This window comes from Schistocerca americana, chromosome 2 (genome assembly GCF_021461395.2).
Source record: "Schistocerca americana isolate TAMUIC-IGC-003095 chromosome 2, iqSchAmer2.1, whole genome shotgun sequence".
NCBI classification, from domain to species: Eukaryota; Metazoa; Arthropoda; class Insecta; order Orthoptera; family Acrididae; genus Schistocerca; species Schistocerca americana.
The window spans coordinates 438,763,150-438,789,754 of NC_060120.1; the positions used below are offsets into that span (position 1 = coordinate 438,763,150).

The window sequence follows — 26,605 nt, forward strand, 5'->3', positions numbered from 1 at the left end:
GCTTCTGAATCTTGTGAATCTACTGAGTAGTCTATTTCAAGTTTACTTTATATCCTACGGTATGAGCAGTGACTCATTTGTGCCGCAGAACAACTCCAATCGTAAAAGTGATTCATTCAGTCACAAACTAAACTTCGGTGCTTGGATTAATCTAGACATTAAGCTAAAAAAATCCGCGATTGTTATTAGCAATAAGATTATAAACGTGATTCCATATTAAAAACGAATTTATAATAAAGAACACAGGACAAAAAAGTCCATCAATGGCTTTTAAATGTATTTCAAGGTACGTGTCAGTAACAGGCAAGTCGGTAAAAAAATTACAACCGATGCTTCTAAATAGCAAATAAACACTCAATAAATAAAATTAGTCTTAGTAACAGGCACTGATAAATTTTATGTCTCCACTCTACACGTGACAAATGAAATGTCTCTAACAGTTTTTGGGCTCTTTCACAACAGATGGGAAAGTGTCATGGCGACAGCAAAGGGAGTGTAGGAAGTAGCTGAAGAACTATAGCCTCGTGACTTGTTCTCCTTCTTCACCATCATCTTCCCCTTTCGTTTCTTCTTCCACGACAGTCAGTGTAGTATAGCTCTGAAAGAAGCAATAACGTCACTACGTATGTTTCAAGTTCCAACATGAGAAAGATATTTCCTAATTTTTGCGCTTTTCTGAAAACGTTGGTTAAAGCTCTCACCTTCTCAGCAATATTTCTCAGTTGTTCCGCCATCGCAGTTCCCGTTTCTGCCACAAGATTCGACAGAAAACCATCCAGATTCTTCATCAGAATATGTGGATGGTCATACTCCTGAAAAATCAAATGTTTATTCTTTCAAAAGTTTTCGTAAATCCAGAATTCTTATTGACTTAAAATAATTAAAAGTAAGTTTGATTCCGGAAGCCTGGTGGGGTTAATACAGTCTTCGGTAACCTACATGATTAACAAAATTCTCTTATACATATACTGTGTCGAGAACACAAAATGAGACTGACGACAACACACTTCAGGGCCAAACTGCGTAACAAAAAGACATGGGCAAACCCATGCACCCACCTTGGAGAATTCCAGATTGACCACATAGCAATCAGCTGGACAAATGCTAAAGACATCATGAACACAAAGGTCAGGAAGAACACAAGAATAAAATCGGATCACTATCTACACAAGTTAAGTGCCTTTGGATTCCAAACAGGGATAGACTGCCACAGACGAATAGAAGAACAGAAAACATAGACAGAAACAAATTAAGACACAATCGATCCAGCTATGAGGAAGTAATTGAATCATTCAATGAATGGGACGACAGGAAGCGAAATATGACGAAACAGACTGAAGTATGGGGAAAGGAAGAAAAGAAACGGAAGCACTGGTGGTGGAACAAGGAATGTGAGGAAGCGGTAGAGACTCGCAGGACAGCCTGGAGAGATTGGAGCAGCAAGAAGGACCCGGAAAAATGGGAAGTTTTCTTAGGAGGAAGAAAGGAAGCGGCCCGAACAATAAGATGGACCAGAAGACAGAAGATGAAGCAGGAACTGGACGATATTGAGACCTACTTCAGGAAAAACAACAGCAGGCACTTTTTCGGGAAATTCAAAAAGAGTCTGGTTGGATACAAGGGTAGAGAACTGTTTATGAGAGATAAGAAAAGGGAGCTGGCTGTCGGTGCGAAGGAGAACAGTCGGATTTTTGCAGAGCACTTTCACGACCTGCTGAACTGCGAACCACCTGAAGAAGAGCTGGAACTGGGGACAGACACAGAAGAGAGAGAGCCACGCCCTCCAACCAGGGATGAAGTCGCACGTGCCATAAACTATCTAAAGAATATTAAGGCAGCTGGAGAAGATGGTATAGTAGCCGAGATGATAAAGTGGGGAGACAACATAGCAATAGACAACATGACCAACATAATTCATCAGACCTGCAGAACAAAGCAGTTGCCAGAAGGATGGAAGAATGCAATTGTAGTACCAATACATTAGAAGCGGGACAAGAGAGATGCAAACAACTACAGAAGAATATCGCTACTACAGGTCGGATACAGGGTGCTGTTAAAACTATTGCTCAAGAGAGTAGAAGAACAGGTAGAAAGTACAGTTGGCGACTACCAAGCGGGATTCAGGAAGGGAAGAGGTTGTATAGAACAGATATTTATCTTGAAGCAACTGATAGAACACACGGCCTTAAAAATCAAAAAGACAGTAATAACCTTCGTGGACTTCACAAAGGCATATGACTCCATCGACAGACAGACTCTTATTAGGATCCTGAAGAACAGAGAACTTGATGGAACTACACAAGAACTCATAAAAGAAATTATGACAGACACAAAATCGAGGGTGGGATTCAGAGGAGCACTGTCAGAAGAATTTGAGATCAAGACTGGTGTTAAACAGGGAGATGGAATGTCACCATTGTTGTTCAATATAGCACTGAACGAAGTGATCAGGCAGTGGAGAGCTATAAACGAGGAAATGGGAATACCAAAGACCCATGTGAGGGACAAAACGGATAACAGGGCTCAAGTGGACTGCCTAGCCTTCGCAGATGACATAGCAATAGTAAGTGAGACGGCCGGCCGCGGTGATCTCGCGGTTCTAGGCGCGCAGTCCGGAACCGTGCGACTGCTACGGTCGCAGGATCGAATCCTGCCTCGGGCATGGATGTATGTGATGTCCTTAGGTTAGTTAGGTTTAGGTAATTCTAAGTTCTAGGGGACTGATGACCACAGCTGTTAAGTCCCATAGTGCTCCGAGCCAGTAAGTGAGACGGAAGAAGACGCAAAGACACTACTCGACAACTTAAGTAAGGTAGCCGGAAAGGTGTGACTGAGGATCGCCTATAACAAGACAAAAACATTAAATACCACTGCAGACTGGGAAGCACCGGAAGGCACTGTGCAATTGGTGGACAAATTTAAATACCTGGGAGAATTTATAACAGGAAGGAACAGGAGCAAGGGGGGAATAACAGAGAGGATGAAGAAGATGAAGTCAGCCTTCTGCATGGCAAGAGAGATGTACAATAAAAAGGATATATCCACAGAGGCAAAGATAAGCCACTACACGGCAACAGTAAGGAACGCAGTATTATATGCTGCTGAGACGATGACACTAGGAGGAAATGGGGAGAACAACTAGAGAAAGAAGACAGAAAAATACTGTGAAAAATACTAGGTCCCAAAAGAGGTGGAGAGAGGTGGATGCAAAGACCTACGGAAGAATTGTACCGGAACAGGAGAACAATTTCCGGGGAAATCAGACTCAAAAGGGCAAGGTTTGCTGGGCATGTAGTTAGGATGAGTATGGACAAAATGACGAAGAAAACAACAGGGAGGACAAGGGGAAAGACAGGAACCAAGTGCGTTGTTGAGCTTCGGAAGGACTGGTTGGAATTGGGGATCAAGGTCGAAGGAAAGGAAAATTTGAGGAGCAAACATACACCAACCAATATGCCGGAGATCAATGACAGAGAAGAATACAGGAAAAGATTAGAGTGTCACCAGTGGAGCCGACAGGAAAAACGGAAACTGAAGATCTCGGAAGAAGAGCGGGAGAGAAGAAGAGAAAGAATGAAGAGGTTCTGGGAGAAGGAGAATGCAGTCCACGAAGGGGCTACCCGTGGTCCAACAGAGGCCGTAACGCAAGAAGAATATAACCCATACGCAGAAATTACGGTCAGTCCATACGACTAGTCCTCACCGTCCATATATTTGTCTTCAGTTCACGCCATTAATCTGAAGACTATCAGCAATTTTAAATATGTAGAAGTATCGACGGTTCATGAAATGTGAAATATTTTCCGCTAACTAAATTATTGCCTTCATCAAACACGGCATTGATTTGGTGCAAGCAAATAGCTTAATATCTATGTATATTTAATGCTTGCTTTCGTTGCTGATTGTCCTACACAATGCAGAAACTTTCATACACCGGCTATCTTAGTTTTTTGTGGTCTTTATTGCGATAAATAGCTTCAAGTAAACGCTGGGATTTTTCAAATAAGGCTAAAGTTAGTTCGTCGCTGGTTTGCGTCCAACTTGGCAAGAATAAAATAAGAGAAGCAATAAACAGGAAAGGACAGACATGAAAATAGCAAGTGTTGACGTTGAGTGCAGTGGTAATCAAAATTAGGATGTTACTGAGCACAGGGCGAGAACAGTCCGTTTCACGGGGAAGTGATAAAATTAATATCAGGGCGGAATTGTTACTAATTATGAAGACAAAAACGTTGACATCTTTAAGTGAGCAAAATTATAAGTACAGTAAATGTGAAAGGAAAGCTAGTATTAATGTGGTGTAGAGAATTTGAACTATTGTAATAACCGAAGGAACATGCTGGCTCTGTTGAGGTTAGCTGTCTTGGAAAACCTGTGTTAATGAGAAGAATTTTGCAAGAGACTGTATCCTCTTTGTGTTTTGTTGTTCTACCTCCATACCACTATACAATAGAGCCATATTCACAACCATTTATTCCTGTATCAGGAACTTGACTTTGACACGATCTTATCCGAAAATTATATATGAATATGTGGTGTTTGTTCTTTCGGATATGTCCGCAACAACAGACACCACACATTCATGTATAACTGGTTCACTTAGATGGATCCACCTTCTTTAGTGTGGATACACGAGTACGTCTGACCCCTGCGGGAACCTCAGAGTAGCGAGCGTGGAGGAAATTGACAGGGACTGCGGATAGGTGGCGCTCGGTGGGAGTGTGCGTATGCCTTGAGGCGCGTCGAGACAGACGCACAGGTGCGACAACACTGTGTCATGGATGGCGCAGTGCTCAATACAAGTGCATAGTACTCAGGAGATCCCGGGGTCAAATCCCAGGCCAGTATAATTTTGTAATACCTTCCTTTCCTCTCTGCCCCCCCCCCCCCCAATCCATCACCAACTTACATATAATTCTCCAAAGATATCGACAAATTTCACGCGTTTGCTACGCAAAAAAAGAATTAATGGGCGACATTGTATTACAGTAGTTTTCTCTGTCACACACTGTACCTGCAGCTGTCTCTAGTCAATTCCCGCCCTCCAATCTCACTTCCCCAAGCCATCAGCTTTGTGTCCAGAGTCACCTGTTGAAACTGTCTGCTTTCTATACCTTAACACCCACTATCAGTGTCATTTCAATCTTCTCCTCTGTCATTACATTTTCCTTCGTGTTTCTGATGATGGTAGACACAACATCAAACGTGATAAGCGATTTAAATTTACTGTAGTTCTTAGTGTCAAATTGTAATTGTTATTTTTTCACTATTATTATTTGCATCGACGGTTATAATTATTCTCATGATAGTACATCTGATAGAGAGGGTGTCAAGGGTACAGGTGCAGATATTGTGATCAAAAATGGTTCAAATGGCTCTGAGCACTATGGGACTTAACTTCTCAGGTCATCAGTCCCCTAGAACTTAGAACTACTTAAACGTAACTAACCTAAGGACAACACACACATCCATGCCCGAGCCAGGATTCGAACCTGCGACCGTAGCGGTCACGCTGTTCCAGCCTGTAGCGCCTAGAACCGTTCGGCCACCCTGGGCGACATATTGTGATCATTCCTACCGTAATATGTACCCACTTCAGATTGTAAGTTGCTTTTTATCTGCGTCTAACAGTCTTCCCAAAACCACAAAGCACGATTTACAGCCGATGTTTTTTTTTTTCACTTTCGTAATTTCACCACGAAGTGGACTACACCTGTCATCGTAGACTATCTTTTTGTGTCCACTCTTCAATATTTAACCTGCTATCTGGCAGAAAGAAAAACCTCTAATAGCTTGCTTGTGCCACACACACTTAAAGGTACTAACCAACATCAGAACATGCTATGCTAATAGCTACGATTATTAGTCTGCAAATGAAGTAAATGCTGATATAATGTTGTTCAGTATACTGTCCTCAGTCAGCACTGGTAATACCTGCACTTCCGTCTCTAACACCCTGTATACATTGTAACAACAACTACTGAACATATAATAAATTTTTTCTTTGGAATTTCGATGAATTAATGTACGTAATGTTTTAATTTCATTTCTTTTTCTTTTCGTGTCATTATGTTAAAGAAAATGTAAGCAACTTTAGATGTGAATATTAATATTTATGTCAGATTTCAAGCAATGCTATAACAAAATTGAGGTGTAATCCCTGTTGAATCTGTTGTAACATGTCTGAAATTGTAATTGTGCGGCTGGTCCATGCGTAGGCAATGTATTAAGATGTGTGGAATGTAAAACCTTTGGTGAATACCCTATCTGTAGGGGAGCAGTAAAAGGTGGATGGCAGGCGAGCGCGGGAAAATGCACACGGGCGCGGTACGGCATAACGGGCTCAGCAGCGGTACAGTCGGAGTTGGGCATCGGTCTGAGGAACACGTACCGAATCGAGGAGGCTATCCTGGAAAAAGTGGTTCCATTGAGCCTCGGATGTGCCGTGTCCGACGACTATACAGCATGGCTATATTCTAAAGGCACTGGATTGAAAAGGATTACGACGCCAAGAAGAAGCAAAGTGCCGCTACAGCAAAAGCCATAGCTGTGATTATATGTGTGCTGTGCGTATCGCCATCTCGCCGCCCGCCTACCGCCGCATCGACTCGCACAGGTTGAATCTTTAGAATTGTATTCATGTGGACCAGTGTTAAGTTTGTTCCTGACAGGTCAATAATAACTTAACTTTTACCAGAATTGTTCTATCAATGAATTATCCTAATCACTCACCTAGACAGGGTCCTTTCCACATGTTGTGCAATCCGAGTGTCCCGAAATGAAGATTTAAAGTTTATGTTAATAAGAATTAACTGCAGACCTGTTTATGCTAGAATGAATCTTAATGAGCTTTATTGTAAATGAAAATATGAGTAAAGAGCAAAGGTCTGACAGAGTACTAAGATAAATTTGGAATTGACTTAGTAATGAAGTTTAATTAATTTGAGACAAAAATAATGGTAGTTAAATGAGGAAGTAATTGGACAATAAGAGTAATAATTCATATTTTTTAAATCTTGAGTAATTAATGTTTCCAATAGTTAATGGTTTCAACATTGTGATCATAGCACTTTCAGGGTCCCCCCCCCCCCCCCCACCCCTCTCTTTCACTCTTTTCTTTTCTATTCATTTAAATTCTGAAGTGATTGCACTGATTTGACCAGCAAAGTTAAAGTCAAGATAAAACCTAAATTTATCAGTGTTTTACCATTATTAAAATTGACATTGTCTGTGTGTGTGTCAAAAGTGCTATTTCTAGGGTGACCTATGTCCGATTTCAGTCGGATCAATAGACAAAACGCAGTCGTAGTAATTATTGTAGTGTAATGTGGTGTATTTATAGCTTGTTCAAATTAGTACAGAAAGGGAAAATCTTAGTTCAGTAGATTTTTCTGGTTCAAAAATTCACCATATAATACAGTATTATTACGTGTGGTTATGCTTGTTCGTACATCTACTTGTACAAGGGAAAAACTCACTCAATGCCTAATTAGGCTGGTGACCGTATTACTAACCATTGGTAGCATCTGCAGTGTACGTTTTTCTACCCGTCCTAACGTGTAGTTGCACTTATACTTGCTTGACGTATCATTGTTGTTACTGATTGGGTATAAGTCCGATTTTGCTTCCATTCAGGTACACGCGGTCAACATACGTACTAAAATCCTTTCTTAAAAAGGTGAAGCCCGTCAACTTATCATAGTACAGGCTTTAAAGAGTTAACGTACGCCCGAGCGTGGACGTTACAAGTGGCTTCCCGGTGACAGGACATCCAGTTGTTGTCGGTCACAAATTAATGTGAATACCGAGCAGTGGATGTTCAGTGGCACGTATTGCAATAGTATTCAGTAAAGTAAATAGCAGTGAACGTCAAGTACAGTGGAGAGGTGTAATTGGCATTCAATAAAGACAGGAATGTAGAAACAGTAGATGTGCCGAGCGTAATGGAAGAGGCGCATGGCAGTAGCAGGAGTTTACGCGGCCACATAACAGATGGCGTTAGCGAAAGACAATTGGCGTACATACAATACCACGAACATGTTAATGAACAGATTGAATGGTTGAGATCGCCTCGAACAGCGCAAGGGACAAAACAGGAAGCAGAGGGTGACTTTGTAGATGATAGTGGGTATGTGAATGAATCCACTGACATGTTTGATTCTCCACAGATAAAGAAAGAACCGAAAGAAACTTTTGAAGTAGGATCGGAATACACCGATTCCGTAGAACAAAACAGTGTGAAAATTTTAAGCATAAACGATTTATTTGAACAATTAACCAAACAAATTTCAGGACAGAGTGAGCAGATCAAAACACAGAATGATCAGCTTCAAAAACAAGTCGGTAGTCAGATTAGTCAGCTTAAAACACACGTTGACGAGCAGCTTAAAACACAGAGCCATCAGCTCAAAACACAGAATGATCAGCTTAAAGCACAGGTCGAAGAGCAAGGAATTAAAATTAGTAAACAAATAGAACAGGTAGAACAAAGAGTGGGTAGTTTAAGTTCTGTGGTAAATACTATGAAGTTTGAAATTAACACAATTAATAAGAATATGGATACGATGCAGGGGGAAATTGACGACATTAATAGTAGATTTGATGTTGAAATTCTCAACATCCAAGAGAAAGTAGAGCCTCTGGTCGAAACAAAAGTAGACGAAAAAGTTTTCGGTCTCAAAACTGAGATCGTAAACGAATGTCAACACGGAATCTCGCAATTGAAAAAGGCAGTTTCAGACACTGAAAGAGATTTAGGTGAGAAAGTTACCGGATGTGTACAAAACTGTGAACAAAATACTTCGAAAATTCGAGGCAAAATTTCCGATCTAGAGAGTAAAATTAAAGATAGACCTGGTGTTGTTTGTAATGGCACACCAATTACAAAGCTGTTAGAAGGTTAGGAACGCTTCGATCCCGCCAAGAAACATAACGGATGGCATCCGTTAGATTTCATCAAAAATTGCGAAAGAATATTTCCTGAATACTTATCTGATCAGGAAAAGATAAACGTAGTAATTAGCGCCTTAGCAGGTGACGCTAAGCGCTGGGGAATTAATTTGAATACAGAACGAATGACATTCGAAGAATTCAAGCAAAGGTTTACGGAAGAATATTGGTCCGAACAAAAACAGGATCATTTATGGCGCGAGTTTATCATGGCCAAGCTTCATGATAACAGGGGCAGGAATTCTTTGAGAGATTTCTGCGAATATTGGTACCGGAAATTGACGCATTTAAGAGGTCGAAGATCAGATTCAGAAATCATGTGGGAACTATATAAAAAGCTTCCAGAAGATTCAAAGAGATACGTGGGAAGCAATCATCGCAGCTTCCAAGCGTTTCTCGAAAGGGTCGAAGACGAAGACCACTGGCGCGAAAGTCGTGCCAATTATCAAAATTTTGGTAACCGAAATAACCGTAATAATGACGAGAGAAATGACGGAGAAGGGTTTCGCGTCAATATGATACAGAGAGGTAGAGGTAGAGGCAGAGGAAGAGGAAGTTACCCGGGTCGCGGTAGAGGATACACCGCGCAAAATAATAACGACGCGGGAAACTGATTTCCGCGAACGTTGCGGGCCAAACGGAAGCGGGGATCTAAGAAAGGTTACCGAACTGACAGTAAAGTTATGAGACAGGTTAGAGACAGGCGTGGAACGACGCAACGTGTTGATGCGAAACAAGCGTTAGGTGCGAGCCAGAATGAGTCATCTCTGCCGCACAGAGCGCTACATGTTAACAGGCGAGTGGAGCATCAGAGGGCAACGGCCCAGCCTAGCAGAACAGCTGTTCGGAGAGAAGCCGCTAGCAATACGGCAGCATTAGGTACGAACATAGCCGTAAGAGCTGATGAATATATTACGAGTGATAATTCCGTGGCGAAGGAAATAATAGATGAAGCTGTGGATACACAGAGAGGTGCGGATAGCAGTGTTTGCAATAAAGTAAAAGGCGAGAATGAAGTAGCAGAAGTAAGTAATTGGCGTGTGCAGATCGGCGATCTGTACAAGGGCCTAAAGCAATGTGAGTGGGAGGATTTTAAGAAGGAGTATGAGGCAAAGAAATTAGTTAGTGGAAAAGGAGATAATAGGGACGTCGATAAGGTGACGTGGCCCGGATTTAAAGAGGAGAGAGTAAATAGCGCCGCGCAAAGTACGCGTGCTGCCGATAGGGCGAAAGTTAATGATAGGCAGGAATTGCAGGATGAAATCCTTAGCATTGACGAGGCAGTACTTCTGTTAACGATGCGCCAACAGTACGAGCTGCTACTGAAAAGCACCGAGAGGAAGAGGCAGGTGATTACCTAAAAGTAATTGAAGTCCACGAGGATTAAACGAAGTATGAATTAACAGTAGATGTGAGTAAAGCTGATGATGAGGCCGTTTTGCCGAAAGAGGATATTGAATTAAAATTAATGCCTGACCAAAATACAGAGGGAGAACTTAGTGCCTGTCTCAGAAAGGCTTTTATGTTAGAACCTGAAAGCGATCCAGAATGGTCAGATTCTGACCATAGTTCAGATGATGAATATTTCGGTAATAGCGAAAATAAGGGGGGGATACAGCTAATTGTGATATTGTAACTAATGATGACGAAGTTTCAAAACAAAACCCAGATGTTGAGACTGAACAAAGAAAGAAAGAGCCACCTGACGACTCAGTGTTTATTTTGCAAAGAGTTCAAGTAAGTAAAGACTTTGAACTCCAGAAACCGAAAAAGCCGCCAGATATAAATGGTTCACAGGTCAGGAACGTATCTTGGGACGATGTCACAGTCGACCAAGATGCATTGTGGAAAAAAAAAAGCAGGAAGGGGCATGATTTCGAGTCTGGGGCAGATTTATATCGGATTTTGAGAATGTCATGAACACCTTACATCATGAATCTACTGGGTTCCCACCGGAAGAAATTTTGTTAGGCAGCAGAAGTAAAGGTTTAATAGAGGAAAAACTAGAGTTTCCACCTTGTACAAGTTTGGGGTTGAGTCAAAAGAAAGAATTAGTCAGAAAAAGGGCAAAGCAAAAAGCTGAATCTAGATCAAAAAGACATGATAAAAATCTGAAAGTTTCAAAATTTAAAATTGGGGATTATGTTCTTTTAAAAACCCACGAAAAGTCTAGTGAACTGAACCATGAAATTTCCAAATTTAAATATATTTATAGTGGACCATATATAATATAGAACATTCCACACGACAATGCTTACTACCTGATCTACCCAAAATCCAAAAGACCTTTAGGTGTAAGAAATGTTGTAGACCTGAAACTGTATGTTCCTAGAAATGAGTGACATAAGGATACTCAGAAAGCAATTTGCAGTAAATGTGCTGTACCCTATGATGAAACTATTTTATTCAAAATGTAACTAATCTCTGTAAATATATGTATACAAATATCAATATGCTAATGTAGTTATGTGAGTTCCAGATTACCAAATGCACTATAAATGTAAGAATGTATGGAGAGAATGACTAAAAAGGAAAGGGTAAATGCCAAAAACCAAAGTGGACAGTATATGAGTCATAATATAAAGGACTGCCAAACACCATTGAGGGCAGATAAATAATCAATGGAAAATTGTAAGTGTGATACAGGTGATGTGGTGAAATGAGGTGAAAAGGACTGCCCAAGTCTGAATAATAGGCAGCAAATATGTGTAGTAAATTTTCTGAATATTAGTGTGTGTGTTTGTTTTCTTTTTAGTAAGTAAGGAAATGGACTGCCATTCAATGCAAGCAGCAATAAATTGTCTTATAGTGTATACAAATATTTGCATTTGCTTTTGTAGTTAAATATTTATGTTCCAGATTTTGAAATTATTTCTTTGAAAAAGTTAGTAAAAATGAGTAATTTGCTATTTTAATAGTGTTGTGATGGGAAGTTGGACTGTGCAAAAGGCACTTTAGTAAACGACAAGTAAATGTTCTTGATATGTTAAAAAGTATAGACCTGTATAATGTGAGTGAAAGGAAGTATGTGGTATAAATTTTTTTGGACATTCACTTAAAGATTCAGAACAACTGTATCAATGTAAAATTTAGTGTTCCCATAAAATTTATACTTCGTAAAATTTTCTGGAAACAGGGGCATGTGTAACAACTACTGAACATATAATAAATTTTTTCTTTGGAATTTCGATGAATTAATGTACGTAATGTTTTAATTTCATTTCTTTTTCTTTTCGTGTCATTATGTTAAAGAAAATATAAGCAACTTTAGATGTGAATATTAATATTTATGTCAGATTTCAAGCAATGCTATAACAAAATTGAGGTGTAATCCCTGTTGAATCTGTTGTAACATGTCTGAAATTGTAATTGTGCGGCTGGTCCATGCGTAGGCAATGTATTAAGATGTGTGGAATGTAAAACCTTTGGTGAATACCCTATCTGTAGGGGAGCAGTAAAAGGTGGATGGCAGGCGAGCGCGGGAAAATGCACACGGGCGCGGTACGGCATAACGGGCTCAGCAGCGGTACAGTCGGAGTTGGGCATCGGTCTGAGGAACACGTACCGAATCGAGGAGGCTATCCTGGAAAAAGTGGTTCCATTGAGCCTCGGATGTGCCGTGTCCGACGACTATACAGCATGGCTATATTCTAAAGGCACTGGATTGAAAAGGATTACGACGCCAAGAAGAAGCAAAGTGCCACTACAGCAAAAGCCATAGCTGTGATTATATGTGTGCTGTGCGTATCGCCATCTCGCCGCCCGCCTACCGCCGCATCGACTCGCACAGGTTGAATCTTTAGAATTGTATTCGTGTGGACCAGTGTTAAGTTTGTTCCTGACAGTTCAATAATAACTTAACTTTTACCAGAATTGTTCTATCAATGAATTATCCTAATCACTCACCTAGACAGGGTCCTTTCCACATGTTGTGCAATCCGAGTGTCCCGAAATGAAGATTTAAAGTTTATGTTAATAAGAATTAACTGCAGACCTGTTTATGCTAGAATGAATCTTAATGAGCATTATTGTAAATGAAAATATGAGTAAAGGGCAAAGGTCTGACAGAGTACTAAGATAAATTTGGAATTGACTTAGTAATGAAGTTTAATTAATTTGAGACAAAAATAATGGTAGTTAAATGAGGAAGTAATTGGACAATAAGAGTAATAATTCATATTTTTTAAATCTTGAGTAATTAATGTTTCCAATAGTTAATGGTTTCAACATTGTGATCATAGCACTTTCAGGGTCCCCCCCCCCCCCACCCCTCTCTTTCACTCTTTTCTTTTCTATTCATTAAAATTCTGAAGTGATTGCACTGATTTGATCAGCAAAGTTAAAGTCAAGATAAAACCTAAATTTATCAGTGTTTTACCATTATTAAAATTGACATTGTATGTGTGTGTGTCAAAAGTGCTATTTCTAGGGTGACCTATGTCCGATTTCAGTCGGATCAATAGACAAAACGCAGTCGTAGTAATAACTGTAGTGTAATGTGGTGTATTTATAGCTTGTTCAAATTAGTACAGAAAGGAAAAATCTTAGTTCAGTAGATTTTTCTGGTTCAAAAATTCACCATATAATACAGTATTATTACGTGTGGTTATGCTTGTTCGTACATCTACTTGTACAAGGGAAAAACTCACTCAATGCCTAATTAGGCTGGTGACCGTATTACTAACCATTGGTAGCATCTGCAGTGTACGTTTTTCTACCCGTCCTAACGTGTAGTTGCACTTATACTTGCTTGACGTATCATTGTTGTTACTGACTGGGTATAAGTCCGATTTTGCTTCCATTCAGGTACACGCGGTCAACATATGTAGTAAAATCCTTTCTTAAAAAGGTGAAGCCCGTCAACTTATCATAGTACAGGCCTTAAAGAGTTAACGTACGCCCGAGCGTGGACGTTACAACATAACTGAGCCACAAGTACTTATAGCAATGAGAAGTTTGGTAAAACACGATTTGTAATAGGTTTTGATATATACAGTTCCCTCACGTTTGAGTCCGTTCTCACCTTACTTAAATTGAAAGCAAAGCAGCTTCTTTTTTTCAGTCTATCCATTTAAACCGCTTATTGGGCAAAAACCTTCCGTCTCCTTTACCACTGGAGTGCTGTCAAACATTAAACGCACTTAGAAACAACATTCCTGCGTCCTTAAACGTCTACGTTTTGGAGAAAATTATTTCATTTTTCTGTGACTAATTGTAAGCCGCGTCGATTCGAATACCTTCTTATTTGCAAAATTCCGAAAAAGAGTTATCTTGCTTGCATTGATTGAAGCTGATTTTTCACTGGTCTTCCCTCTTTAATTCTACAGTTTCTTGATGCAACTACGAAAGAAACGGTGTTTCGATGTCGCACTTGATACTATCGATTGTATGACGTAATAAAACAGTTCTGATTCGTTTCGTTTTCCTTCGTGATATTAAAAGTTTAGGGTTCCAGTCTGGGAAACACCAACAGCTAAACGAAAGTGGAAGGGGAGCAGAGAAACAAACGAAAATTATTTAAGGGTAAAATCCAAACTGCGGGTGTTGTACTGCATGTAGCTATTTCCTAAGGGCGACTATGTGGGCAGAAAAATGAGTTTACTGGCAAAACAACCGAATATTCACAATTTGTGTTTTCTGTCTTATTGTGCAATTCCTTTACTGAGAAATAAATAAATAAAAATATCTTGTTTCAATGTGCGAGTTTCTAATTTGAAGATAAATTGCCAATTCCAAAAGAGTTTTGAATGCCACTTTTTGTAAGTTCAGAGCTAAAATTTAACCATCTTCAAGAAATAATTGACTCATTTCAGCTAGATGATGTAGGTGAAATTGTTTGCATGATGGGTTTTGTAATGAAAAGGATATTTTGAAGAAAAGCATATCTATAGAAATAAGTGAGCCTGAAGAGTCACAAGTGAGCTAATGTTCCCTGTACCTTCAGCGCAAAAAATGTTCAGCTACCAAATTTGCTGAAAATAGTTTGGGTTTGTATTAAGCATTCCTGGTTCAAACCACGAGGCAGAATGAATTTTTCCCTAAGGAACCATAAATTGCCAGAGATGCGCAACAAAGATATCACTGACCTTATAAAAGCAGATCTGCAAATAGCAATGCATTTTAATTTTAATTGCAGTGAATTATTTAAAAATGTAAAAGATAATGAATCTTGGCAGAAGGAAGTAAAGTCTGTAAACAAAAGCAATAATTTCTACTGTTACTTGTAGAAAACCCTATTTGAAGTATTTGTTTTGTAGGCTTACTCCTCGCTCCCTTATTTTCACTGTAAAAAGCTGGCAACCCTATACGGCTATGACAGCTGCAGTCGAATTACTCTGGTGCTAAATCCATTGTTTAAAAGATTTAACTTCGCAAAATTAAATGACAGACTGCTGTGTGCAAAATATAATAAGAAACTGCTTTTCAGTGTGTGTTTGGTAAAAGAAAGCTATTATTGACGATTGTTGTAGGACATTGTCTAGTGACATATTTGTTTCTCACCACTACAGTTCCAGCGTCCATCACGAGCACCTTGTCTGAGTCCATAACAGTATTTAGCCTGTGGGCGATAGTAATCACCGTGCAGTGCATGAATTTTCTGCGAATCGTACACTGAATCAGGGCATCCGTCCTGTAACACAAATTTTAAATAATTCGATCACATAAATGGCTCTACAGAGAGAATTTCCTACCATTAAGAAGAACTCACCTGTTTGCGAAGGTGGTCCAAGGAACTTAGGCACACAATCTAAACCATATAGGTGATAAAATCACAACCCACAATATGAAGGTATACACAGAGACGACGACTTACAGTGTAACGCAATTAACTACACACCCTCTGTGTATTTAGATGGATACAGGCACGATTATGAAAACATAAACTGTGTTCAGTAAAGGGATTAGGAAGGAATTAATATAAGTAATGCGACACTCACTCTGGGTCGACGTTGGCAGTGGCCTCGTCGAGTACGAGTATTTTGTTGTTCCTGAGTATGGCCCTAGCAAGGCAGATCAGCTGCCTCTGGCCCACGCTGAAGTTGCTGCCGCCCTCCGTAACTTGGAAGTCTAGTGTCTCGACACAGGACTTGAGCTCCACCTGTCAACATTAAAAGAAAGCAGAGTAACAACTACTGAGATCATGTGTGTGTGACGTAGTTCACCGTGGAGAGTGGCTGGGTTAGTTGTTTCAAACTGCTCAGCTGTTCTTTGCAGAAATATAAGAAATAAATACTGCATCGAACGCTATAGTTGGTGGTTATACTGTTTCACATGGGCGAAATCGAAATTGAACGTAACTTATTCTTTATTTATATTTTTCACCACATATGGCAAAGATGGAATAAATGCATGAAGTAGATGTCTGTGGAACGAACAAACTATGCTTGCTTCCGTACATACTAAAACCATGGTCCAATTTACACAGTTTTTTTCCGTGTTGTCTGCAGAACATGCATTCATTTTTTTAAAATGTTTACTGTAGTGAAAGGAAAATTAGTATCATTTCAGTTCTTAATTTCAAGTATTATTACAGCAGTTATTAATTATTAAAAATTGGACCATATCTAGGTCCCAGTGATCTAACCGTAGTCCACTCCACATATATTAAGGTGGCTTGTAGTTACGGTATTTATGTCGATTTCTTTAAGTAGAAAGTGAAAGGAAAACATCACTAAACTCGTTCATTTTGTAATTTATATTTAAATACAAACACATAAGAAAATAAGTGACACAGTTCTCTATTTGTCCCAGACATCTTCGGTTCTTTTACAGAATATCATTCTCCTTTCCTGGACACCTTAACTGGGGGCTGAATTATGTAAATTACATCATATTCGTTGTACAAAAGAAGATCCTTTTCCTTATGTCAGATTTACAGTTTCCTACTTCTTGCCACGCAACTCACTTCTGGCCCTGTTTTGTAGATCTGAATGGCGCTACCTACCTATAATTTGCCCTCATATTTGACAATGACAAAATCTTTAACTTTAGAAGGTTTCATCTGACTCAACTTTGTTCAAGCGTTTCCCTTCAACGCAAGTTCCCTTTTGATGTTTATTGGTCATTATTTATTGCAGTATGACCTGAAAATTGTGTGAAAAAGAGCTATTTTACACTCAGGTATTTCAATACCGCCTCAGCAATGTAAATTAATGTAACACGAACAGACTGTAGTAGGAAATTTTGGGCTTTAGTTGTGTCTCAGGTTAAATTTTTTTAATAAAATATAACGTAATGCCAGTTGACGTAACATTGCTAAATAATCAGAAACATTAATATTATGCAGTATTTTTCAAATTTCCTTAGTTATTTATGGTTAGGCGCAGAACTTTGTAGCGAAATCAAGCTTCTCAAGAAATTTCAACAGCAACTGATTTTTCAGAAGTATGCCGATATAACAATTTCGCAGTTTCACGGAATTCAGCGCCTATTGGACTTCCAGATGGAGCACAAAAGAAATGCAAACAGAAACTGCACAACTGCACCCAGCAATGTAATAACAGACTGGCAGCTCTGGGACCATAGTTACCAGAAATTACCCTATAATATAACCAATACCGATAACTTTTGTCTTTACAACTGTAGAAACTAGAATATCTAGATATTAAATCTCAAGGAAATCATCTGCTACAAAGTTTTTTGTTTAAGCATTAAACATGATTTAACTGACAAGCGGGCGACAGCTTCCACAATCTATTTTCTCTGGCGTTTTAGACTTTGGGGCTGTTACTTAACATCGGTGAAAGCTTCACGTGAGTTGGTGAGATTAGAGGCGCAGTGTTGCAGTGAAGTCCAATCAGAAGCAGAAATACTATACCATTACCACAAGATCATCAAGACTTACTCTCGTTCAACAAGGGTATTCGTTGTGTGCATATTCTAAATACAAACTAGACAGCTAGTTTGCAGCAGTATTTTAAAAGAAGGTATTGCTATGGACACTGATCTGTGCATTAGTAATGAATGAGACCTTATATAAATATGTGCTTAAATAATGGTAAGACAAGTCATTACTACTAACCTATCACATCACCCTGTTTATATTTATACAAATAAACCATGCAATATTATCAGTTTGTGCAATAATATAAGGCTCATAAATACAATTCTGGAAGCACACTGACTAGGGACAAGATCTGCCAGGGCCCCGAGGCAGAATAAAAAGACATGTAACTCTCGCAATATTAGTGTTCAGCTTCACTATAAAACTCGTAAATTGGTACGGAGTATACAGGGTGAGTCACTAACTATTGCCACCTAGAATAACTCTTAAAGTATGATAGTAGTTCAAAAGTTTGTGGAACAAATGACGCATGGGACAACGGGTGCCATAATATGACACTGGTTTTTTGTTGCTAGGTGGGGTCGCTTCAGAGATACGAAGGTCAACTTCGTTTTTTTTAATGGGAAGCTATAGTTTGGTACTTATTTTTTGATAGCGGCTATCGAGACGAATCCAATGATGTGTAACAGTAAGGTCTGTCAAGGTCAACGAAGGTCACAAAGATGACATGAACGTCCATTTACAGAAGGAGTCCGAAGTGATTGATGACCATTGGTATCAGTGCAGTGCTGCAATCTTCAATCTTCTTAACATGGATTGAGTGATATTCCTTATCACTTCGGCACTTATCGAAGCACTTGCTCTGACAATTCTCTCTTGCATATCGTGCAAATAGTAAATAGTCGCCGAATACAGCGTATCCATCTAACGTGCCATTGACATGTAGACACAATCCGACGGTTTCGCAAGACAACACTTATAGAAACGGTAAGACTAGTATAGTCGAATCAAGCGAATGTGAGTGATGTATTCCTTCGAAGAACAAGTCGATATGCTTCTCATTTATGGAGAATGCCAACGAAATTCAGTGAGAGCTAGAGACTTATACGCTGATAGATATTCTCAACGTACTCACCCTACACGTCGAACATTTAAATATGTATATGATAAAGTGAGAACAACTGGATCTTTCACGCATCGGAAACATATCCGGCAAAGGAAAATTACTAACGATGAAACGGAAATTGTTACTCTTGTCACTGTGGTTCCAGATCCTTGTGTTAGTTCGCGTCAAATCGCAAGGGGATCTGGCATGAATCAGAGTAGTGTTGTTCGTGTTCTGCATCGCCATAAATATCATCCTTACCATATCAGTCTCCACCAAGAATTAACTGGTACGGGTTGCATGCGTCGCATTGAATTCTGCCGATGGGCTCAACTTCAGATTCAGAGGGATGACACATTTCTTAATTTAATTTTATTTACTGATGAGGTTATATTCACGAACCATGGAAATGTTAAATTGCATAACATGCATTATTGGGCAACTGAAAATCCATGTTGGCAGTGGCAAGTTGCATACCATAAACCGTGGTCGGTGAATGTGTGGTGTGGAATTCTGGAGGACAGAATTATTTAATCGAAGGAACTCTTGATGGTAGGAAGTACACCACATTCCTGCAAGAAATATTAGGTCTGTTATTGGAAGAAATATCTTTAGGAACAAGGAACAGAATGTGATATCGACAAGATGGGTGAGCGGCACGTTTTTCGCTGATGGTTTGAATGAGTTGCAGAGACAATTCCCAAATCGTTATATTGGACGCGGAGGAGATGTGCCCCTGCTCGTTCGCCAGACTTTGGATTTTTTCTTGTGGGGATTCTTGAAAGACATTGTTTATAAAGACGTTCCAACTGCACCTGAAGATATGCGAGAGAGAATTGTCAGAGCATGTGCTTCGATTAGTGCCGACGTGATAAGGAATACCACTCAATCCATGATAAGAAGATAGTAGCACTGCATTGATACCAATAGTGATCACTTCGAACACCTTCTGTAAATGGACGTTCATGCCACCTTTTTGACCTTCGTTGACCTTCAAAAACCTTACTGTTACACATCATCGGATTCGTCTCGATAGCCGCTATCAGAAAATAAGTACCAAACCATAGCATCCAATTTAAGAAAACGAAGTTGACCTTCACATTCCCGAAGCTACCCCACCTAGCAACAAAAAAAGAAAAAAACAATTTCATATTATGACCCCCGTTGTCCCATTCAACTTTTGTCCCACAAACTTTTCAGCTACTATCATACTTTCGGAGTTATTCTTGGTGGCCATAGTGAGTCACCCTGTATATATACATCCGCACGACCCCAATGAGTCTATCAGATCTCCATCACAAACCTTCAACTTATGATGCTAACTTACGTAGAAACAAGGACTCCGGCGCCACTGCAGATTGAGGCCGCAGTATTTTTATCCCCGACAGCTACAATATGGCGAGACCGGCCCGCTTCTGCATGAGACGTAGGGAAAGTCAAATTTAGAACTTTAACATCTTAGAGCTTCACTGTAACGATTTATCTTGGAAGTCATGAACGGTTTGCTTCGAAATTCCATAACAGGTGCGAGGTACTATATTCCATAATTCTACGTGTTGTCTTCAGCAGTTCTTTTCATTACTAACTAATTTCACGATGATCACTCAGGACTTATGCGATTTATTTCCAGTTTTCTCCCTAACGCTCGCGTCAGATCAGCAGATTTTCGTTCGTACACGTTGCCTTAAGCACCTGTTTATCGAGATTTTGGCACAAGATGCCTCTATGAACAGTATTGAGAATCAAGCACTTTTGTCGTAGTTGCGAATTGTCGTGACGATAAATAAACCAAATGTTTAATATATTCAATTACACTCAAGTCCACTTTCCTAATAAAAAAAAATCACCGAAAAAGATGTGATGGGAACACATACCACACTGAAGGTAAAAGCGAGGTTGCGTGGAGTTTAATGCTCTGTATTTGCATACGGCAAGCCCAGTGTTAAGATCTCCATCTATTCAATCTGCTTTAGGTTTCTCGTGATTTCCCTGAAATGAAGTATACCGTGAATGTCAGGAATCCGGTAAAACATCAAATCTCCGACATCGCTGAGGCCGGAAAAAGACCCTGCAAGAACGCGACCAACGACGACTGAGGAGAATCGTTCAACGTGACAGCAGTGCAACCTTTCCGCAAATTGCTGCAGATTTCAATGCTAGGCCATCAACATGTGTCAGTGTGCGAACCATTCAACGAAACATCATCGATATAGGCTTTCAGAGCCGAAGGCCCACTCGTGTACCCTTGATGACTGCGTGACACAAAGCTTTACGCCACATCTGGGCCCGTCACACTGACATTGAACTGTTTGATGAGTGGAAGCCTGTTACCTGGTCTCGTTTCAAATTCTATCGAGCGGATGGACGTGTACGGGTATGGAGACAACCACGTGAGTTCATGGACCCTGCCTGTCAGCAGGGGAGGGGACTGTTCAAGCTGCTGGAAGCTCTGTAGTGGTATGGGGCGTGTGCAGTTGGAGTGATATGGGACCCTCCCCCCCCCCCCCCACCCCCACCCCCCCCGCCCTCCTCCCCGATACATCTAAATACGACCCTGACAGGTGACACGTGCATAAGCGTCCTGTCTGGTCACCTGCATCCATTCATGACCATTGTGCATTCCGGCGGACTTGGGCACCCAACACCCAACACATCCAGAATTGCTACAGAGTGGCCACAGAAACACTCTTCTGAGCTTAACCACTTCCGATGGCGACCAAACACGCCAGGCTTGAAAATTATTGAGCATATCTGGGCTGTCTTGCAACGTGCTGTTCAGAAGACATCTCCACCCGCTGTACTCTTATGGATTTATGGACAGCTCTACAGGACTTATGGTCTCAGTTCCCTCCAGCAGTGCTTCAGACATTAGTCGAGTCCTTGCCAGGTAGTGTTGCAGCACTTCTGCGCACTCGCGGGGGCCCTACACGATATTAGGCAGGTGTACCGGTTGTTTTGGCTCTTCATTGTAATTGTGAGTTAAATATTTCACAGTATTGTGCGTTCTTTCCGTCAATGAGTATGACTTTTTTTTGTACGTGATGACGCTTTAAAGTATTGTCCAATATAAACATACAACAAACGATCTACAGGATGCGGCAAGAACAATGACCTGTTCGAAATTGCGCGCCGTTGTTGAGCACGGCTTCCTAAAGAGTCGATGGTTGTACCACTGCTTAGTACGGTTTTGAGCGTTACCATTCAGTGTGAGTCGTTGCTCAAATGAACATCGTGTGTTAGGCAACTGAAAAATTTTTTTAATCTGGTGATGGTCTCGTGCTAACGCAGCGTTTGCTTCTGCAACATTTTGACATTTGCCGTAATCATCAAGTTCCTTCAGAGAAGTAGACTACGAAATGGCTGCTGTAGTTCAGAACAACATCATCTGCAACGAGGAAGGCATCATCCTGTAGACCAGGAACGGTTTGCATTCCGAACAACACTGCAACTGTAACAGCTGTCTTCCAGTGAAGGTCGGCGTGGTCAGTTTGTCGGCATTCGTAAAATAAGTGCTGAACAGCTTGGACGGAAACCTGCGACGAATTTTGCATCTCGATAATCATGCCCATCATTATACACTCCGAGTGGTGCAACAGTTATTGCCAGGAGGTCAGCAAGCATGTCATAAGTTCTGTTCACAGTTTCCAGCAAAGAACAACAATGGACTTTATTTTCTCAACAATTTAATGATGTCCGTCTACGTCTAGTTTCATTTACCGGTCTATGTGAATAAACAAAACTTTCGGTACTCGGTGCCTACTAGTCCTCACCAAATGCATAGCACACCACTTGACAACAGGGTCCGTACTTTTTTGAGAATGACGTAGCTGGCACTGCCACAGTAACATCAGGTGGGTATGTTGTTATGTTGCAATAGTTCATAATGCAGAAAATGTGTCCTCAGAAGATTTATACGCAGTCGTGGATCCAACAGGACGGCGCAACCGTTCACGCAACAAGAACGTCCATAAGGGTCTTAAGCAGATAGTTTCCGTAGCGTCTTCTTTCGCGCTTTGCTGGTGTCAACTGGCCTCCCCGTTCGCTCATTTATTGGTTAGAGCCTTTTTCTGTTGGGATTTATGAAATAAGAAGTGTATGAAAACAGACCAACAGCTTCTGAGAGCTCGAAAATCAACATTCAAGGTGAAATCGAGACTCTTTGCGAAGTTACAGCGATTGTGTATTTTGGTGACTAAAATTTCATCGCCAACGATGGTGGACACCTAAAGGACATTATTTGTAAAATATAGCATGTCTATTATATTTGTACGAACTAGTCTTTCGAACAGTGCACACCAAGATGTTTAGCCGTGCATCTTCGTGGTCAAACACACTGTTATGAATACGCCATTGTTTCTGCCACATCTAGTATTAAATTCCTCGATACCTTGACTGAAATAACAGTAACCTGTAGAATACACATGTTACTAGATAGCTGTGTATGGTCAAAATTAATGATTCCCGTAGTGAATGAACGTGAAGAAGCACAGACGATTGAACATTTTCTCTTGTGTCCAAGCATTGAGTTTTCTTACTTAGCGGAAGATCTGATTTTTATGCAAAGACAAGGCTTTTGAGGCAGCGTGATTTTGGAAGAAGAGAGTTTACAAATTCTTGCTCTGGCACGGAAAGTAAAGTAAATAGTGAATCAATTACTTCCTAGGCTTCCTGGAATCTGTTTGTCGGTTTGTTTGTTAACATCATCGTCATCATCATCATCATCATCATCATCACTGTCATCATCGTCAACTGCCATTTAACATCCACTGTTTAATGACGGTCTCATCTAGCCTTTCTGTCCGTTTCGGTCTTTAGCTGTATGCAGCCACGTTGTTCCTACATGTTTTCCGATCTCATCGGTTCTTTGAGACATTGCTTAGTAATTTTCTTTTGTGCAACACACTTCAAGTTCCACGAATTATTATAGCATCTACTCTTTACCATCAACTTGATGCAATGAAATTGTTTCGAATATTATTCAGAATATATATGATTTTATGATACTGATAATGATTTTCTATTATATAAATCCCCCCGAAAATCCAAACTGAAGTAGCAGTATGCTCCAGTAGCTATTCAAAGAGAGAACGAGCCAAATCTTAAGGTCACACTTTCGATGTGGGCTAGTATTATGTTGTGCAGATAAGTATACGAACACAAATCCATGGTCACTGACGACGTCTCTCCCAGCATCAGATTACACTGGCATACAAGTGCAGAAAAACCAGCAGAAACCACACCCAGTCAGATATGTAAGTACTGTCATTTCTCAAGTTTCTCGTACTTTTCATATTTTCTACAATTCTGCGTATTTTTTCACATTTTTAGTTTTTCGTATTTTTCCAATCTCGCGATTTTTATACCACTGTTCTTAGATTCACAACAAGCTCGTGGCGTGTCGCTTAGCATCATGTCGATGTTTACGATCCTGTTCAAATGGTTCAAATGGCTCTGAGCACTATGGGACTTAAAACCTCAGGTCATCAGTCCCCTAGAACTTAGAACAACTTAAACTAACCTAAGGACATCACACACATCCATGCCCGGGCCAGGATTCGAACCTGCGACCGTAGCGGCCGCGCGGTTCCACATTGAAGCGCCTAGAACCGCCCGGTTACCATCGGCCGGCTTACGATCCTGTCAGCCGATCATAAGGCAGTGTGTACTGAAAGACATGCGAATTATCATTGCTGAACCATAGATTGTGTGACGTCGTAGTTTATGTGTTCGTAAATAACCAAGGAAAATCCTTGTAACTACACTGCTTTTAAAATTATTTCGACCTATCAATAAGCCTACTGGACATCTAGTACATTGTATTATTTAAAAACTATTGGAATGAATAATTCACCTGTGCATTAATAATGAGTTGCAACACACACACACACACACATATATATATATACACTCCTGGAAATGGAAAAAAGAACACATTGACACCGGTGTGTCAGACCCACCATACTTGCTCCGGACACTGCGAGAGGGCTGTACAAGCAATGATCACACGCACGGCACAGCGGACACACCAGGAACCGCGGTGTTGGCCGTCGAATGGCGCTAGCTGCGCAGCATTTGTGCACCGCCGCCGTCAGTGTCAGCCAGTTTGCCGTGGCATACGGAGCTCCATCGCAGTCTTTAACACTGGTAGCATGCCGCGACAGCGTGGACGTGAACCGTATGTGCATTTGACGGACTTTGAGCGAGGGCGTATAGTGGGCATGCGGGAGGCCGGGTGGACGTACCGCCGAATTGCTCAACACGTGGGGCGTGAGGTCTCCACAGTACATCGATGTTGTCGCCAGTGGTCGGCGGAAGGTGCACGTGCCCGTCGACCTGGGACCGGACCGCAGCGACGCACGGATGCACGCCAAGACCGTAGGATCCTACGCAGTGCCGTAGGGGACCGCACCGCCACTTCCCAGCAAATTAGGGACACTGTTCCTCCTGGGGTATCGGCGAGGACCATTCGCAACCGTCTCCATGAAGCTGGGCTACGGTCCCGCACACCGTTAGGCCGTCTTCCGCTCAACGCCCCAACATCGTGCAGCCCGCCTCCAGTGGTGTCGCGACAGGCATGAATAGAGGGACGAATGGAGACGTGTCGTCTTCAGCGATGAGAGTCGCTTCTGCCTTGGTGCCAATGATGGTCGTATGCGTGTTTGGCGCCGTGCAGGTGACCGCCACAATCAGGACTGCATACGACCGAGGCACACAGGGCCAACACCCGGCATCATGGTGTGGGGAGCGATCTCCTACACTGGCCGTACACCACTGGTGATCGTCGAGGGGACACTGAATGGTGCACGGTACATCCAAACCGTCATCGAACCCATCGTTCTACCATTCCTAGACCGGCAAGGGAACTTGCTGTTCCAACAGGACAATGCACGTCCGCATGTATCCCGTGCCACCCAACGTGCTCTAGAAGGTGTAAGTCAACTACCCTGGCCAGCAAGATCTCCGGATCTGTCCCCCATTGAGCATGTTTGGGACTGGATGAAGCGTCGTCTCACGCGGTCTGCACGTCCAGCACGAACGATGGTCCAACTGAGGCGCCAGGTGGAAATGGCATGGCAAGCCGTTCCACAGGACTACATCCAGCATCTCTACGATCGTCTCCATGGGAGAATAGCAGCCTGCATTGCTGCGAAATGTAGATATACACTGTACTAGTGCCGACATTGTGCATGCTCTGTTGCCTGTGTCTATGTGCCTGTGGTTCTGTCAGTATGATCATGTGATGTATCTGACCCCAGGAATGTGTCAATAAAGTTTCCCCTTCCTGGGACAATGAATTCACGGTGTTCTTATTTCAATTTCCAGGAGTGTATATATATATATATATATATGCTTTGATAATGGAAAGACGATGCATTATTATTAACATGGTAAAATGGCACAACATGACGTTTTAAGCAAATAGACCCTGTTGTTGTGGTCTTCAGTCCTGAGACTGGTTTGATGCAGCTCTCCATGCTGCTCTATCCTGTGCAAGCTTCTTCATCTCCCAGTACCTACTGCAACCTACATCCTTCTGAATCTGCTTAGTGTAGTCATCTCTTGGTCTCCCTCTACGATTTTTACCCTCCACGCTGCCCTCCAATACTAAATTGGTGATCCCTTGATGCCTCAGAACATGTCCTACCAACCGATCCCTTCTTCTGGTCAAGTTGTGCCACAAACTTCTCTTCTCCCCAATCCTATTCAATACTTCCTCATTAGTTATGTGATCTACCCATCTAATCTTCAGCATTCTTCTGTAGCAC

At 41.2% G+C, this 26,605-nt stretch overlaps 1 protein-coding gene across 1 annotated transcript in view; it reads right to left on the reverse strand.

Annotated features, from left to right (window-relative positions):
* Positions 1 to 256: 256 nt before the first annotated feature.
* LOC124594856 (ATP-binding cassette sub-family C member 4-like) overlaps positions 257 to 26,605 on the reverse strand; it is a 289,353-nt gene continuing 263,004 nt past the window's right edge. The window contains exons 23-26 of the mRNA XM_047133319.1: positions 15,888 to 16,048; positions 15,451 to 15,580; positions 702 to 812; positions 257 to 598 (exon numbers count right to left, since the gene is read on the reverse strand). Coding sequence (XP_046989275.1) covers positions 515 to 598; positions 702 to 812; positions 15,451 to 15,580; positions 15,888 to 16,048 — 486 coding nt within the window. The 3' untranslated portion in view covers positions 257 to 514. The remainder of the gene's footprint in view (positions 599 to 701; positions 813 to 15,450; positions 15,581 to 15,887; positions 16,049 to 26,605) is intronic.